A 15,905-nucleotide genomic window follows, 5' to 3' on the forward strand; every position below is an offset into this window, starting at 1 on the left:
AAATTAAACCGCTTATATAATAAAGCCGCTCAAATTAGATTGAGCCGTATTATTACGGCTCATTATGACTGAGCGCTCAAAAGTCTGAACGGCTCAAAATTTCGAGCGGCTCATATGGTATATAGGCATATGCGGCAAAAGGGAGGTACAGCACCATACTAATTGTATGGTACTGCCATACTAATTATATGATACTGTACTTTCATCTTGTCGCATATTTATTTTACTTGAATGTTACAGCTATTATTACGAGGTTCAAGTCACAGGATTTAATTATTTTTAATTGGTTAAGTTACAGACATCATTCAAATAGACCAATAGACATAAGCAGTCACGTTACGCGCGCACGTACATGATATTCTTAATGTGGTATATATGTATCTAACAGGGTAGGTGCGCACACACCACCCAGACCAGACCACACATACCACATACAAGGCCACATACAAGGCCACATACAAGGCCACATACTGACTGGATTCAATTGATTGAATTCAATTGACTAGACTGAATTGATTAGACTTAATTGTATGTTACCTGTATAGGTATTGAGCTGTACGCATACGGCTCATTTGATTGGACGGTTCGAATCTCTGAGCGGTTCAAATCTCTGAGCGGTTCAATTTTTTGAACGGCTCATTCTGATTGAGCGGTATTTATACTGCTCATTGAATTAAGCGGTATAGATATGGCTCAAACCCATATACGTTTCGAAAAATTAATACGTGCAGCGGGGGAGCCGTATATATACCATTCAATTAAATGAGCCGTTAAAGTAGGGATACGTAAATAAATTTAAGCCCTTATTATATTAAGCGGTATATGTATGGCTCAAAATATTGAGCTGAATATATACCGTTTAGTAAACCCCCCCCAAGACGGTAAGGTAGTAACTTGAAGGCAGTTGCCAGTTAATCAAGCTTCCCGGTCTACAGCTAGGTACTTCTAAACGTACGTTCAATTCCTACCTGGTACATTATGCCTTCCGATTTACGTGCTTACCTTGGGTAGGCACTTGAGGTAGGTAGGTACGACTATCTCATAACTTAGGTAGGTAGCCATTTTACAACTTTGCCTACATTGTTCATACTAACATTACCATCATCAACATCTACATCTACATGCCACAACTCTCCAAGGAGCCAACGCTCTGTTTCCATTTAATGGACAGTAACAAATATACCAACCAGCAAGATTTATATATCGACAACCAAGAAGTTCTCCTTCTCTTCGGTTAGCAAGATGCCTTCCATCCAGGACTTGCCGCCTGAACTCATCGCCCAAGTTGTTGATCTGATTCGACAATCCAGCCCTGAAACTTTATCTTCCATTTCCAAATTAAGCCCTACTTTCTGTAAGGCGGTGGTGTACAGTCAATACCATACGCGTAACTTCCAGAGTTATAACCTGGATACGAAATTGAAGAGAATTGAAAGCAACCATATGTGGCGTGCAATTCGGTGCATCGAAATCGACTGGTTCGCCGGAATGCATGAGTATAAAGCATGGCATCATTTATACAAGTCACTGCCTAAAATGACAGGGCTCCGAGATGTCAAAGTCGACATCAATGGAAACTTCGTCGATAGACGCTTGATTGAAGCACTCAAAGGTCAACCCAATATACGGCTACACGTAGACATAAGCTTTGACAATGATCCTTCGCTAGAGAGCGCACTCTCGCTATTACAAAACAATCTCAATTTATACTCAATAAGCGCGGATTGTGATAGGGAAGTTACGGCTTGGGACAAGTGTACAAACCCATTCATGGTAATTCTTCTTACATGCCCTCACCTTCGCCATCTCAAGTTCAAAATTTTTATAATCCATTACACCGGCAGCCGGTACGGCGATTTGGAGTTGATCGATAATGAGCGACCTCCGGCGCTTGAGACGCTAAAACTGGACTTCTACCCTTTCAGTGACGGAGAGGAATATGAATGGGCTGACAGTTTCGACTGGTCGCAAATGAGACGACTTCAGACCCGTTATACTGGATTGATCTCACGATGCCCACACAAGTTCACCTCGCTCAAGGAAATAACCCTGGATCCCCGCAACGGTGAGCTGGCAGCTACGAAACAATTTTTCGAACTGGTTCCGTCTATGCTAGAAAGCGTCAAGGTTCCTTCTATCGATACAATCGGCATGGAAGGTGTTTCGAGACATGGAAGTAAACTTCGTATACTCCACATATCTATGAAATATAGCTATTCATCGTTGGCCTCACGGCCGAGCTTGTTGGTGGATGCAGGCGACTTACAACGTATACGAGACAGCTGCCCGTACCTCGAGGAATTGGCCTTAAGTATAAGCAACACTACTACAATGTGTCCTCCGTCCACACTGAACGTTCTAGCCTCATTCCCGAAGCTACATACTTTAGAGTTACACTTCCAGCTTGAGCCACCGCTTTATATGGAATATAGCCATCCTTTTCTTGATGTCTCTATGAGAGACGACACTGTGTGCAAGTTTTTCGCCCCTTTCGTAACTATATCGACTGTCCAGCAGCTTTTCAAGCGCCTTTTGCAGACAAAATCTGCGGCACAGACATCTGCACTTAGGGAACTACGCGTCAAATATAAAGCATCGGAAGATTTTTATGATGGGCCAGTAGAAAGCTGGAACTGGGATCGCTGGATGGACGATTGGCTTAACGATAATGATGTCTCATTCCAATGCAAACTTTCGGATCAAGACGTAGATAAGAATCGTGGCGTATTTAGCATAATATGTGAGGAACTTACAGAGAAAGAGAATGCGATTCTCCACGAGGCCTTAGATTCGAACAGGGATCTAGCACAGATACTCGGAGACGAAAATCAGATTAGGGTCGTTGGTCAAAAGTTCAAGATTGCCTGGTACGGGCCATTGCCACGGAAGGACTGGGAGTCTTGGCGTCTACAATCTAGAGCCTATGGAATATTCCAAATGAAAAACGCAAAGGACGAGATTGTTGTCCCAGGTTTTGATCCATTGCCCTCACAGCAAATTACCCAACCGATATCGATGACTACCTTCTAATTAATTATTAAGCTTCACGACGGATCGAGCGAAGGATGATAATAATTAGGTGATGGTGGAGCTAGAATTACCTCAGGTTGTGGTAGAAGGTTGTCATTTAGGGGATGCAGTTATGAGACCTCGTGAGGTTGGCCAAGGGGTAGGTTGTCCATGCCGATTATTTAGACACGATTGAATCCTTTACTAACTATACAATTATGCAGAGAAGGGGCTGGCGCAACACAGGAAGGAATCTACAGTTATAAGAAAGGAAATAAAGGGAACAGCAGAGAGGAGTGGCTATGAACCCACCAGTTGTAAAAATCAATAAGGTACCTACTTATTACATCGTGATCTAACTGGTAGGGGGTGATGGCTCAACATAGCTAGGTAATACATTGGCGTTTCATACAAGTGTATGAAAATAGAAAATGAGATATGGTCTTCAGAGTAAAGGGTATATATCTTTACCATTGCACTAAGCCAATTTCTATCTAACGGATATAAAGTGTCATCCTTGTGTCTAGGTAGTTACACCTATAATGGTATTCCATCTGCGTAGGTACTTCATAGTGTAAGCCTTCTAATCATACCCAGCCTAGTAACAGGTAGGTACTCGCCGAATACGTTGGGAAACAGCACGATGTGTGGACGAACCAGAGGATCTAAAAGTATTATCTCTTGCGGATACATAAGCTACAAGTTTATTTACACCAATGCCTTGGCCTCGCCGTCCTTTAGCTTGCCAGCAGCGACTAGTCTCTTGACCTCCTCGCTCCATACGCCCTTGATCTCGTCCGCGACCTTCAGACCGTTTAGTTTGCCAGCCAGAGCTGCGATCTCATCGGGATCTATCTTGCCCTGCACGAGCTCAACGTCGTTAAGCACGGCGTCGATCTGGGCGGGGCTAGCGTCACCAGCACCGGCGAAGTAGTTGGCGTCCTTGACGGAACCACGTAGCACACGCTTGTTCTTCTTGACAGCGTTTTTGGCGGCCTCCTTAGCCTTCTTGTTGGCTTCGCGCTCTGTCTTGGCCTTCTCCTCGGCCTCCTTGGCGGCCTTCTCTTCTGCTTCCTTCTTCAGCCGGGCGTCTTCCTTGGCCTTCTTCTCGGCGGCTTCCTTGTCGAGACGCTTCTTGTTCTTGGCGGCGTTGGCTTCCTGGCGGAACTTCTTGATACGCTCGTCGCTGGCGGAGCAGTCGTCGAGAAGCTTGCGCAGGCGTGCGTTGTCCTCGGCCTTCTTCTTCTTGCGGGCGTTGGCGTTCTTACGTTCCATGTGGCGCTTCTGGTCGCGGTTCTCGTTGTCGTCCGGCACATCCTCGTCTAGGTATTCGAACGAGCGCCACGAGTCGAAGTTGTACCAGAAGTTGTAGAAGTTCTCGACTTCTTCCTTGGTGGAGTTCTCATCGCCGAAGGTGGGTACGGGTTGCTGCTTGGAGAAGCGGGCCTCGGACTTGAAGACGCGACTCCAGAGCTTGTAGTAATTGCCCTTTGCCTGCTCCTTCTTAGTGGGCGGGTCGACATCGGCCTTCTCGTCAACGGAGTCGAACTGGCGGCGCTTGACAGGGTCAAGTAGGACCTCGGTAGCTTTCTGGATACACTTGAAGAAGTTATCGTCCTCAGTACTGCCCTGAGCCGCCTTCTTGTCCGGGTGGTGCTTTAGGACCTTCTTGCGGTGAGCACGCTTGATCTGTTCCTCCGTTGCCTTCCATCGGTACTTGGATAGACCGAGTACTTGGTAGTGATCTTGTGACTATATAAAGACGTTAGCAAACTGCGAATAATAGTAAATATTTAGCGAATATTTTAAATATCCTTACCTTCCAGTCCTTAGCTTCCCGCTGGAGCATTAAAGGATCCTCAGGTTCGCTAACATCGCTCTCATCGTCCTTCTCTATTTTCTTGGCGCTCTCCTGGGCTTGAATTCGGTCATCTTCGGAGAATGTGCGCTTATGGCGGGCACGGCGGGCATGGGCAAGGAAATGAGGACCGACAGGTTCAATAGTACGCTGAGTTGATGCAGTAATAGAACCAATTGGTTTGAAGTCTTTCTCTGCAGACCAACCTTCCGGTAGGGTGGGCAGCGGTCGTGCTACTATTGTTGACGTAGCCATTATCGCTTGTTGCTGTAAACGTCCGATGGGTTGAGGGACGAGAAGTTGTGAGGTACCTTCGTGGGGTTAAAAGAATTGATTATTTTTTTTCTTATCTAGAACTTTTTATCATCCGGACAGTGGAAAATCATTACAGGGATTCCTACCTGTACCGAGTTATGCAATCGGCCACCAAAATACATAATGGGTACGGCAAGTGGGGTTCAACAGCCACAGCTTAAGTAATACATGGATACAAAGTACATACCAAGCCACAATTTTTCTAGTTATCAATTCCACAAGCTTCAGAAACTTCTTTATATGTACGGAATACTACTGTTCTACATAACTGCTATACAATAAGTCTACATACCTACTTATTTGATTTCTGTGCTATTGGCTTGATACTTCTACTTCTAAATAAAGTATATTCGTTGGTTGTTAGCGTTAAAATGGCTTTGCAAGCCTATAGAGGTCTCCTCCGAGCAGCGAGGGTAGCTTTTCAAGGTAAGCATAACTAGACGAATTCAAACTTAGCTTGTATTTAATGTTGTTGACGCTGTATTTTTAGGCGATGAACGAGTCCTAACCGCAGCACGAGCCTCGATACGTGAAAGTTTCCGCGTCAATGCCTCGCTAGAGTCCACGGATCCTGAGTTACCGGGCGCCATCAAGCATGCTGAAGAAGTTGCCGCCATTTTACGACAGAATATAGTGCAGGGGAGGAAAGACGGCGAAATATATAGTACGTTTTCAGCTTGATATAGATTTGGTCGAGGTAAGATATGTCCCTAACAGAACATCTAGAGCTACGGATACATGAGGATACGGAACGTGGCGACAACGATACAGTAAAGCTCCCGAATGGTCATACCGTTAAAATCGATGGGAAGACGTGTGCCGATAGGTGACACAGACAATAAGGCTACGTCCTTGAAGTCTTGTATTATATCATGATACCCAGTGTACCAACAAACATCATAACCACTGTCAAGTGGTTGCGCATCCTTATGATAAATATCTTACTGAAACCATGTTGTACCTAATCGCAATGCTCAAACGCCGCCCATGCAATAATTCATCCCTTCTTCTTTAGTCTCCAGCCAAACTGGCATAGTTGACGTCCGCTGCCCCTGGCGGCGGGGCCACCATAGCCAAGTTATCAATATCCTGTGCCGTTCCAGCCTGGCTTGCTCCTCCCTGAGACGGTGGTGCCCCGATCGCTTTGGGGCCGCCATTTCCTCGTCGTTGGTCTGGAAATGCGGATCGCCCATCGCGAGCCATAGAGGCCCTTTCCTCCTTATTCATCGTCCCGATAGCCTTTGGTAAGCTCCAGCGCACTCGAAGCGGGCAGCCTGCAATCACCGCCCGGCCCTGACAAGCCTCCGCTGCTTTCTCGGCGGCCTCTCGCGTCTCGTAGTTGATGAATGCGCAGTGTGACATATGACTGCAGATCAACGATTTGATCTTACCGTGTTCCTTAAAAAAGTCTCGGATTTTGTACTCGGGTAAGTCGTCTTCGACACCAGTAACGAATAGACTCATAATCGATTTGTCGGAAGGAGGCATCCAGTCTTTAGGACCGGGTGGTAATTGCGATGCACTGGGGAACGGTCTTCCTCCTCTTCCTGGTCTCGTACCTGTACCAGCACCCGCTGCCACCGCTGCTCTAGAGTCGCGAGTACGTATCGGACCCGGTCCACCAATGCCAGCTCCTACCGCTGGGCTGCCTCCTCTCGAACTTCCAGCGGGCTTCGACTCGGTTGCGCTTCCATCCTCAATTGCCCGTCCCTTTCTGAAATACGGCTTGCTGTTAGCTAGTCGTCGTAACAGCTCGCGCGCCTTCTCGTCTGTCTTCTCATATTCTTCGGTACCCCTCCCTTCTTCAAGGGCCTTCTCGTTATTCTGAGCAAAATATTCGCGATTGACTTCGCTCTGGGGTCCAGGCGCAACCATTTTAAGAGCGGCATCACGGAGTTGGATGGGTAGACCGAACTGCAGGTCGAGCATACAGCATTGACAGCAATTTTTCATACGTGCACATGTAAGACAAACATTTGTGCGTTTTTTGCGGCCGTGGGCGCGGTCGGCAGCCCAAGAGAAGATGGTATAAGGTCGCGTACAGATCTTGCATTCGGCGCCGTAGTCCTCTTTCAACATCTTAACGTATGGGTTCGGCGGTAGGCAATTTTCGCATACGGATGGGAAGTCGGTTGACTCCCAACCTGATCGATTCAGGTCTTGTTTTATTTGAGGCGGCATGTTGTGACAAAAAGGAGTTGAAGTTTTAATGTTGATGAAGTTGTCGCGACGAATTGGAAATTTGAGGCGTCAGTAGCTTAAAGTTGAATCATAGTGGGTCCAAAGATCTTATCTACATAGGTAGTATCAGATAAGAGAGTAAGGGAGTGAGGCTTCATATGTGGCTGATGGTGGCGATACATTCTATTAGGTACCTAGGTACATAGGTTGGTTAGGGAAATTCTTATCAAAATATCCCCTTTAAAAGCATATTCGGTACATAATACAACTAACTATGCTCCCTCATCTCCCCCGTGGGGTCCGCCGCCCAAGCCAATGGCCTGTGATCCATTTTAACTTCAAAGATGGAATTTGGGTTTCAACCCGGCGGTTCACATTCTTTTCTAAGCAAAATATAAAACATCGCGGACTCCCCTATTTGTCTTTTTCTATTAATACCTTAGATACCTATCAGCAATGTGTTCCTTTAGCAATCCACGATGTCCAACGAGACCAGCAAATCGATATTTCCATATAGAAGCTCCATGATCAGACTGGAAATCATTTAGCCACAACATAACCACGATTTATAATAGTAAACAATTCGCCCTCTCGTGAACCATGTTTTACTCTTACCACATTTACCTTTCCCGTGGCCCGGCCAATACCCCCTTAGTAGGTACCCAACTACTATTAAGACTTAAGAGATATGAACTTAGTTAAATCACCGAGCGCTTCCCCGCAACAAAGGTCCGACATGGGAAAAGTTGGGAAAATACCATGTTATTGTCATACCATATCACCGGCTCTCCTAATTTTCATAAGGCACATGTTAGATAAGTACTCAAAGCTCCATGTTTTACTAGAAACGTAGAGCAACGTAGAGTAATGGATATGCAAGTTATACCCTGTCCACGAGACCATATTCCAGTGACTAGTTCCGGTCCGGCTCCTCAAGTGGCGTTTCCTATCTTCTTATATTGAGATAGTATGGTGAATCTTAAATGGGATGAGACAACTCGCCATGGAAAGCCTATATCTATACTCTCATTCACCATCTTTTTTCGTGGAATCACCTAGCCATCTTCACTCTCCTGCCTTATTTATTCCTAAGACTTCCTCTCCATTCTAGATAACACTATGGCAGTTACACAGAATAAGGTTGAGGAAGATCCTCAAGTGATCAGCCAACCCGCTTCTCCCGTCCAAGATAGCAGCGCTGGCGAGAGCGTCTCGGTACAATCTACAAAATCGCGGGGAACTATGCCTAAGCACACTATATCACACGACGAAGTTGGATTAGTACAAGCTGGCTCGGGTCCTAGTATCCTTACGGAAAATGACTGTCCGGAAGCCCTGGCTTATGCATGGCCGAAATGGAAAAAATGGGGGACACTTACTATTATCTTCCTCGTCCAAATTTCCAGTAGGCTTCTATTTATTTTTACGTAGACATACATTCATACTTTCCCTCTTCCGAATTTCTATACGCCTTCTTCGATCTTGCCTAATACCACATTTCAAATTATAGCCTTCTTGAAACGCGGATCCTAATTTTGACTCTTTAGTGAACTTGAACGCTTCCTTATACGCGAATGGACAGAGTGGCATTGTCAAGGACCTTGGTGTTAGCAGCCAAGCTGCAGTTAGCGGCGCCGCCGTGTTTCTTGTCCTATATGCATTTGGATGTGAGCTGTAAGCTTCACCAATGCATTATCCATTTCAACCTCTTATATGCTAAACTTTTCATAGCTGGGCGCCATGGTCCGAGGAATTCGGAAGAAAACCGGTTCTTCAATATTCGCTTCTTATGGTCAATCTCTGTTGCCTTCCTGTTGGTTTTGCCAATATTCATAGGTCATTTATTGGCATTCTAATCGGGCGTGCGTTTGGAGGCCTTTTCTCCGCCGGTGGCAGTGTTACGCTGGGAGTGGTTGCAGACATGTTTATCGCTGATGAGCAAGAACTCCCGCTAGCATTTATTGTCCTCTCTTCTGTAGGTGGCTCCATCATCGGACCTATCATCGGCGGATTCATCGAGCAAAACCTCTATTGGACGTGGACGATCTGGATCCAGCTCTTCTTCGGATTATTTGTTCAAATACTGCATTTAGCATACGTCCCAGAGACTCGTTCCGCCATTCTAGTTAATAGGCACGCGAAGAAAATGAGGAAAGATAAATTCGAAGCGACCGGCGAAAGTAGCAACGTCTTCGGACCCTTCGAGTTAAAACCGTTCACAGACTATTTGATCCCAAAGGAAGTTTTTGCCATATGGACCCGTCCTTTTCAGATGCTCTACAAGGAAAAAATTGTCTTGGTGCTATCTTTGCTGTCCGGGTTTAGCGATGCCCTAATATTTATGCAAATTCAGTCCCTCCGTCTCGTATTCGAGCGGTGGGACTTCACTGACATCCAGATAGGGCTCGTAGGTCATATTACCAGTCATGTTAGATCGTGGTATATTTGCTAATCCTGCCGCTAGGCTTTTATCCCGTTTGGACTTGCCTATGTCTTGGCGTATCTACTATACATTCCATCCATATACCGTAACCGGGCGCTACGGGTGAAGAATCCTCTCAGCGAGCATGCTCAATACGAATCACGATTATGGTGGCTTCTCTTCACCGCACCACTTCTCCCCATTGGATTACTGATATTCGCTTGGACAAGCACGCGTACGGTACATTGGATTGCCCCGATGATTGGGTGCCTCCTTATCGGCATCGCTAACTACACTATCTACATGACTACTATCGACTATATGGTGAAAGCGTACGGCCCTTACTCTGCCTCAGCAACGGGGGGCAACGGCTTTGCTCGTGACTTCTTAGCTGGAGTGTTGACATGGGCTGCAGCCCCATATTACGACGCGTTTGATTTTCAGTACGGTCTTCAGGTAGCTAATACCGTACTTGCCGGTGTCGGATTGATTCTTGTAGTCGCTACATTCGTCATCTACTACAAGGGGCCGTCGATGCGGAAACGTTCACCCTTCGCCGAGTCAATAAGAGGTGATGCTCCCTTAGAGGTTTCTCCCTCGACGATCGCTTGAAAAAAAAAAAAAAAGAAAAACCTGAGAAAAGAACCTAGAGATAGGTATCCGAATGTTAACTAATTGGAACTGGAAAAAAAGAAAGAAAAAGAAAACCAAATCAAATCAAAATGCCCTGTACATGATGTGTTCGATAATATTCATTTATTATTAACTGAAACTGAGAATATTGTTTTTTTACAGACACTCCAGATGTCTTTGAATGTTTGGATGGTACGTGACCGTAGGTCACGTATAGGGGTACATAATGTAACGTATATAACCATAGCAACCCTACGATTTATATAGGCACCTCACAGTTATTCAATTCATAGTTCTATCCAATTTAGAGATTAAGTGTCAATTCCCGTGTGAAATCCCTAAAGACATTATATTAAGCCGATACTCTATTAATATTTAGGTACCTAACCTACCTGGGTGTCGAAGCATGGTATAGTAATGGACGGTCCCGTTCAAGAGGAATGGTGAGAATACGCACGGAAGACGAGAAATTTTCATTTCAAGGGTATTATTCTATTATTACACCTATAGTGACTTTCATGTTGCCATTTTTACTTTTCGGTGTTATCCGCCGGAGTTCCCAACATCACCATCATGGTCTGCACTCGATGCTAGTTGAATAGTGACAAGTGTCCTAGCCTCAGATGATCCTCACGACACGCCTTTTCAAAACATGCTTAATCTCCGCGAGGATGGCCAGCGAATCGATTACCTCCTTACTATCCCAAAGCACGGTTTCCCTAGCAGTAAGGTGGAGGCGCTCTATCCGCCTCCAATCATTGCTGCCTTCAACGCTTTCTAGTATTAAGAAGCATGCGCGCTCTGTGGTCCGGAGGGCACGCCGCCACTGGATCAGCTTTAAAATTGCAAACTTTTGCCCTATATAGGCTCTATGCTTTTGTCCGTATTCACTACTTACTGCAGCTTGCAACACGTCGGAAATTCTTGCCAATAACTTTGGATACGGCGATGGTGGATGAGGAGCGCTGAGTAAGTCCTGAGAGTCTAGCTCTAGAAAAGGAGCACGAAGAGTGATACTTCCCCCCTTTACGGCACCAAAGGGATCATGAGTAGCAAGCTAGATATTGACATCTATAACTTCGGCGAAGCGTTTGACATGATCGAATTGAGTATTAGCTATAAGATAAATCATCTTATAACGGTTATATTTCATAACAATTATAACAATTTTAAAACTATTATTAATTAACTTATTTATATTTATTTATTTATTTTTTTACCATTATTTTTATATTTTAATTTAAAATTTATTAATATAATTTAAATATATTTTTACGTAAATTTTTAATTATTTTAAATAGTTTTTTATTATATTAAAATTATATTTATTAATATATTAATTAATTTTTTTATTAAACATAACTTTAATTTTATTTTAATTTTTTTTATATCTTTTATATGTATAAAAATTTAATTTAAGTTTAAAATAATTTTATAACGTTTTTTAAATTTTACTTTTTTTAATGTAATTTATAATTATTTAATTTAAAATTTAACGGTAATAAATTTATTAATTTTTATATTAAAGGTTTTATCGAATTTATAAAATAAAAGTTATATAATAAAAGTAATAAAAATTAAATTAAATAAATTAAATTTTAATTATATAACTTTTAATTTTTATAATAATTTAAATATATTAAAATTAATTTTAAATATTATAATTATAAAATTAATAAATTTAAAAATAATAAATAATAAAATAATAATATTAAAACTTTTATTTTATATTAAATATAAATTTTTTAACAATTACGTTAATAATATTAATTATAATTTTAAATATTTTTAATTTATAAAAATATATTTTAATAATATTATTAATTATTATGTTTTTATAAATAATTTGTTAGGAGCGCAGTTGTGCGCTAGCTGCGCACCGGACACGTGCTAGTCATGTGGTAACTTACGTAACTTATATACGCTTACATATAAGCGTTGTCTCTTTCGGAGACAACGCACTTAAATCTTAAAAAATATATATGATTAATAAACTCTTTTTTCCTTTATTGTTACGGCATACTTATTTTTAACCTTAAAAGTTTTAACGTTAAACCTTGTCCACCGATATAATTAAAAAAAAATTTTTTTATTTATATTTTATAAAAATTAATTAAATAAATATATTTATAAACGGAATTTAAAAAAACGTTTAAAAATAATAAATATATTTATATTAAAAAGTTAAAATATATAAAATATATAAATTAAAAAAAATAAAATATAAATTTTATAAATTAAATATTTTTATATAAATTTATTATTTATATAATTATTATAATTATTTAATATAAAAAACTTTTATTAATTAAAATTTATAAATTTAATATAAAATAAATAAACTTTTTTAAATTATTTAAAAACGATTTTTTTATTTATTTAACCGTTAAAAAATATAATAAAATATTAAAATTTATATAATTAATTATTTATATTAAAAAATTATTATTATTATATATTAACATTATTAAAAATTATTAATAATAATAACATTTTATTAATAATTATAATAATTATTAAAATAATAATTTATTTTTATTTTAAAAAATTTTTAAATAATATATATTTATAATAAATTTTTTTAAATATTAAAATATTATTTTTAATATTTTTTTATAATTTAAATTTATTAACGTTTATATATAATATAAAAGGTATATTAATAATTTTTAATAAATTTAATTAATTAAATAATTTATTTAATGATTTAATTATAACGTTATTTAAACGTTTATAATTTATTATATAATTTTTTATATTATTTATTTTTAAATAATAATGTAAAAAATTAATGTATTAATTTTTTTCGAATAATATATGTATATTATTATAAAAAAGTAAACGTTAAATAAATAATTTAAATTTTAAATATAATAATGTATAATTTAATATATTTTATATAATAATTTAATGGGTTAAATAATTTTTTTAAGTTTTTAATAATTTTTAATAAATTTTATTATAATTTCTTTTTATTTAAATATTTTTAATACGATGTTATATATAAATGTGATTAATTTAATAATGTTATAATGCGTTTTAAATTAATTATTTATTTTTAACGTTATATATAACGGTAATTATACGGAATTAAATTAAAAGTTATATATTATAAAAAAAAAGAAAATTTAAGTAATAAAATAATATAATTAAATTTAAAATTAAATTATGGGAAAGTTTTTTTATAAATAAATTTAAATTAATAAATAAATCGAACGCGTTTTTAAAAACCTTATGGCTGTTGTAAGGTATGGCCGTTGTGGGGTAATTTATCTTAAATAAAACTTTTCGGCCCAATATACTTGCCCAATTCCATGATGGAGCAAGATATTGGTCAAGTAATGTTGGTTCGTCTTCGACATAGCCACTGGGTAGCTTCTTTCTAAGTGAGGCCCTTGTCTATTACATTCCAATATTAGTCTTCGAATAATTCCTGCGCGTCTACACCGAGAGCAAATTATCTTAGGTACTCGAGGGTAGTATAGTACAACGACGAATCCGTTAAACGAGGGGGCATTTTTAGGTCTATAACTTACTTACCCAGGTGAGGCCTTGTATTATATCCATCTTCCAAAGTCCAGCAACGTACGTGTCACCCGTAGCTTGGTGGAATTCCTTTGCGAGTCCCGATAATGCAGGAAGAGTGTCAGTTGGCTTGGTGAGCTGCCTAGATGAATAATTCTCAATGATCGTGAGCCAAAAATTGAAATGTGACATCCCGAGACTATCCGCAGGTGGCTTAAAGTAGCCTTGCAATGTGAATGGTTTCCAGACAATGGCTCTATGACGTACAGTTTCCAGATCTCGTGCCTGGAGGATATTTTTTAGTGATAGCCATGGAATTGTGGTAGCCGGGGGAATATGCATCCCTCGAAGAAGAGCGATCAACTGTCTCCTCCAACCAGGAATTATCTCCTGACGGAGTGACTGAATGAATTCTTTACTGCGATATATCTCCATTATCCTAATGACCCGCCCTGCTTCATCCACACTCCCTTTCGGACACTCAAAACACAACTGCTGTTGACCGAACCATAACGTTCGAGGTGCTAAGAGGGTTTCTTGCAAAACCCAACCTCTCGTGTTCAGAATGCTCTGATGCATCCTTTCATCCCATAGTTCAGACCCTAGGCGTAGGAATACTTTAGATGGATTCTTATCTCCGTTCCTCCAGTCAAGCCAACACCTAGGGCGACTCGACGCTACTCTTTCTCGGAAGATCCCTTCGCTAGTTTTGGAAGCACATGCTGCCGCTATCGTGACCACTGCTCCTCTGTAAACTTCGCGCATCTGACTAGCCTCCTGGGCCCAATCCTCATCTGAGTCTTGAATAATGCATAACGCATCGATCCAGATGTAACGGATATCGAGGGCTTTGGTGATTTTGATGGCATCACGGATGGTGGGGGGAAACTCGTCAATTGGCCGGCCCTCGCGAAATAATCGTTCAGTTGCTACCGTAAGTATGAAACTAGAATCACCGCCCCAACAATATGACAATGCCGCAAAGATTCTACATTGCCCGCCACCATCAACGAGCTTCGGATTCACTCCCTCTGTGTCGATAATTCTCGTCGGAAGTTTAGAAGAAGTCGGATATTGAGAAGAACATGACTTGTGTTTATTAATGCAGTCGCCTAACAATCTAGCTGCAAGTTGCAAACACTCTTGCGATCCCGAATTGCTATATATGGACCTAGCAAGAAGATCTTGGTGATCCAATGGCTCATGCCCTACGACTTTGTTTATTCATTACTATACCATCAGAACAAATTCGTGACTTACCTCTTAGGGCGCATACCTCGAATGAGGCCAGAGTGCGTATGGCTCCCCTTTCCCCGTTTTGAACGACAGCAACATGAGGTAACCCGTTAAGAGTAGCGTCCCAGGCGGTCGTCCCTATAAATATCTCCCGCGCGTTTGTGCCCTTAAGTAACTCCTCGTGAACAAGTTCGTTAGGGTGGGCGTTACTAGCATACGACTGCCATATGCAAGCGCAGAGATCACATTCATCGATCGAGGACTGTAACGAAAGCAAGTTGGGATGGTGTTCGAAAAAGTGAGGGATTGCCGGCCGGAGACATTCTAACGTATCTGGCGCAGTGGGATCATTAAAGCCTTTGGGTGGCTGAGCAGCAGCTTTCACCAATAGTTCTCTCACATCAAAATTGACGCATATAGCACAGAGCATACCGAAACTCTCGCGGCCGTTTAATGAGAGGGGTGAGACTAGCACGAGAACAAGACGAGAATGATCTAATTTCAGATGCCGCTAAGTTAGCAGATCTCCATGTGGTAAAGCCTCGGCAGCTCGCTGTGGGAACGCTTACACTAGGTCGTCTGGTAGTGTAGGGGGGCAGTGTTTTTAGAAGTCCCGGCGACGCGTCATTTAAATACATAGTATGGCTTATAGGGCTGATTTTATAAGGATTCTTTGAACCGGGGTTTTCGGAATACTCCGTGCCACATAAAGTCGTGATTATGGGA

At 40.9% G+C, this 15,905-nt stretch overlaps 6 protein-coding genes across 6 annotated transcripts; 3 read left to right on the forward strand and 3 right to left on the reverse strand.

Annotated features, from left to right (window-relative positions):
* Window positions 1-912: 912 nt before the first annotated feature.
* Window positions 913-3,465, forward strand: F5Y00DRAFT_231767 (uncharacterized protein). The gene is made up of 2 exons (XM_048007064.1): window positions 913-3,169; window positions 3,234-3,465. The coding sequence occupies exon 1, from the start codon at window positions 1,243-1,245 to the stop codon at window positions 3,028-3,030; it is 1,788 nt and encodes a 595-aa protein (XP_047866595.1). The 5' UTR covers window positions 913-1,242; the 3' UTR covers window positions 3,031-3,169; window positions 3,234-3,465.
* Window positions 3,466-3,673: 208 nt separating this feature from the next.
* On the reverse strand, window positions 3,674-5,210 carry F5Y00DRAFT_231771 (putative zuotin). The gene is made up of 2 exons (XM_048007065.1): window positions 4,829-5,210; window positions 3,674-4,761 (listed from the first exon to the last, which is right to left on the reverse strand). The coding sequence occupies exons 1-2, from the start codon at window positions 5,120-5,122 to the stop codon at window positions 3,718-3,720; spliced, it is 1,338 nt and encodes a 445-aa protein (XP_047866596.1). The 5' UTR covers window positions 5,123-5,210; the 3' UTR covers window positions 3,674-3,717.
* Window positions 5,211-5,403: 193 nt separating this feature from the next.
* Window positions 5,404-6,103, forward strand: F5Y00DRAFT_26859 (uncharacterized protein). Its single transcript, XM_048012286.1, has 3 exons — window positions 5,404-5,608; window positions 5,673-5,846; window positions 5,909-6,103. Exons 1-3 carry the CDS (start codon window positions 5,554-5,556, stop codon window positions 6,010-6,012), a joined length of 333 nt encoding a protein of 110 aa, XP_047866597.1. The 5' UTR covers window positions 5,404-5,553; the 3' UTR covers window positions 6,013-6,103.
* F5Y00DRAFT_26863 (uncharacterized protein) lies at window positions 5,900-7,468 on the reverse strand. Its single transcript, XM_048012294.1, has one exon. The coding sequence runs from the start codon at window positions 7,361-7,363 to the stop codon at window positions 6,194-6,196; it is 1,170 nt and encodes a 389-aa protein (XP_047866598.1). The 5' UTR covers window positions 7,364-7,468; the 3' UTR covers window positions 5,900-6,193.
* A 683-nt stretch (window positions 7,469-8,151) lies between these two features.
* On the forward strand, window positions 8,152-10,727 carry F5Y00DRAFT_231774 (MFS general substrate transporter). The gene is made up of 4 exons (XM_048007066.1): window positions 8,152-8,768; window positions 8,911-9,037; window positions 9,095-9,770; window positions 9,828-10,727. Exons 1-4 carry the CDS (start codon window positions 8,483-8,485, stop codon window positions 10,395-10,397), a joined length of 1,659 nt encoding a protein of 552 aa, XP_047866599.1. The 5' UTR covers window positions 8,152-8,482; the 3' UTR covers window positions 10,398-10,727.
* Window positions 10,728-13,589: 2,862 nt separating this feature from the next.
* F5Y00DRAFT_26890 (heterokaryon incompatibility protein-domain-containing protein) lies at window positions 13,590-15,863 on the reverse strand. The gene is made up of 3 exons (XM_048012343.1): window positions 15,204-15,863; window positions 13,955-15,157; window positions 13,590-13,817 (listed from the first exon to the last, which is right to left on the reverse strand). The coding sequence occupies exons 1-3, from the start codon at window positions 15,607-15,609 to the stop codon at window positions 13,801-13,803; spliced, it is 1,626 nt and encodes a 541-aa protein (XP_047866600.1). The 5' UTR covers window positions 15,610-15,863; the 3' UTR covers window positions 13,590-13,800.
* Window positions 15,864-15,905: the final 42 nt, after the last annotated feature.

The sequence above is a fragment of the Daldinia vernicosa genome (assembly GCF_022497035.1).
Source record: "Daldinia vernicosa strain CBS 139.73 unplaced genomic scaffold F5Y00scaffold_13, whole genome shotgun sequence".
NCBI classification, from domain to species: domain Eukaryota; kingdom Fungi; phylum Ascomycota; class Sordariomycetes; order Xylariales; family Hypoxylaceae; genus Daldinia; species Daldinia vernicosa.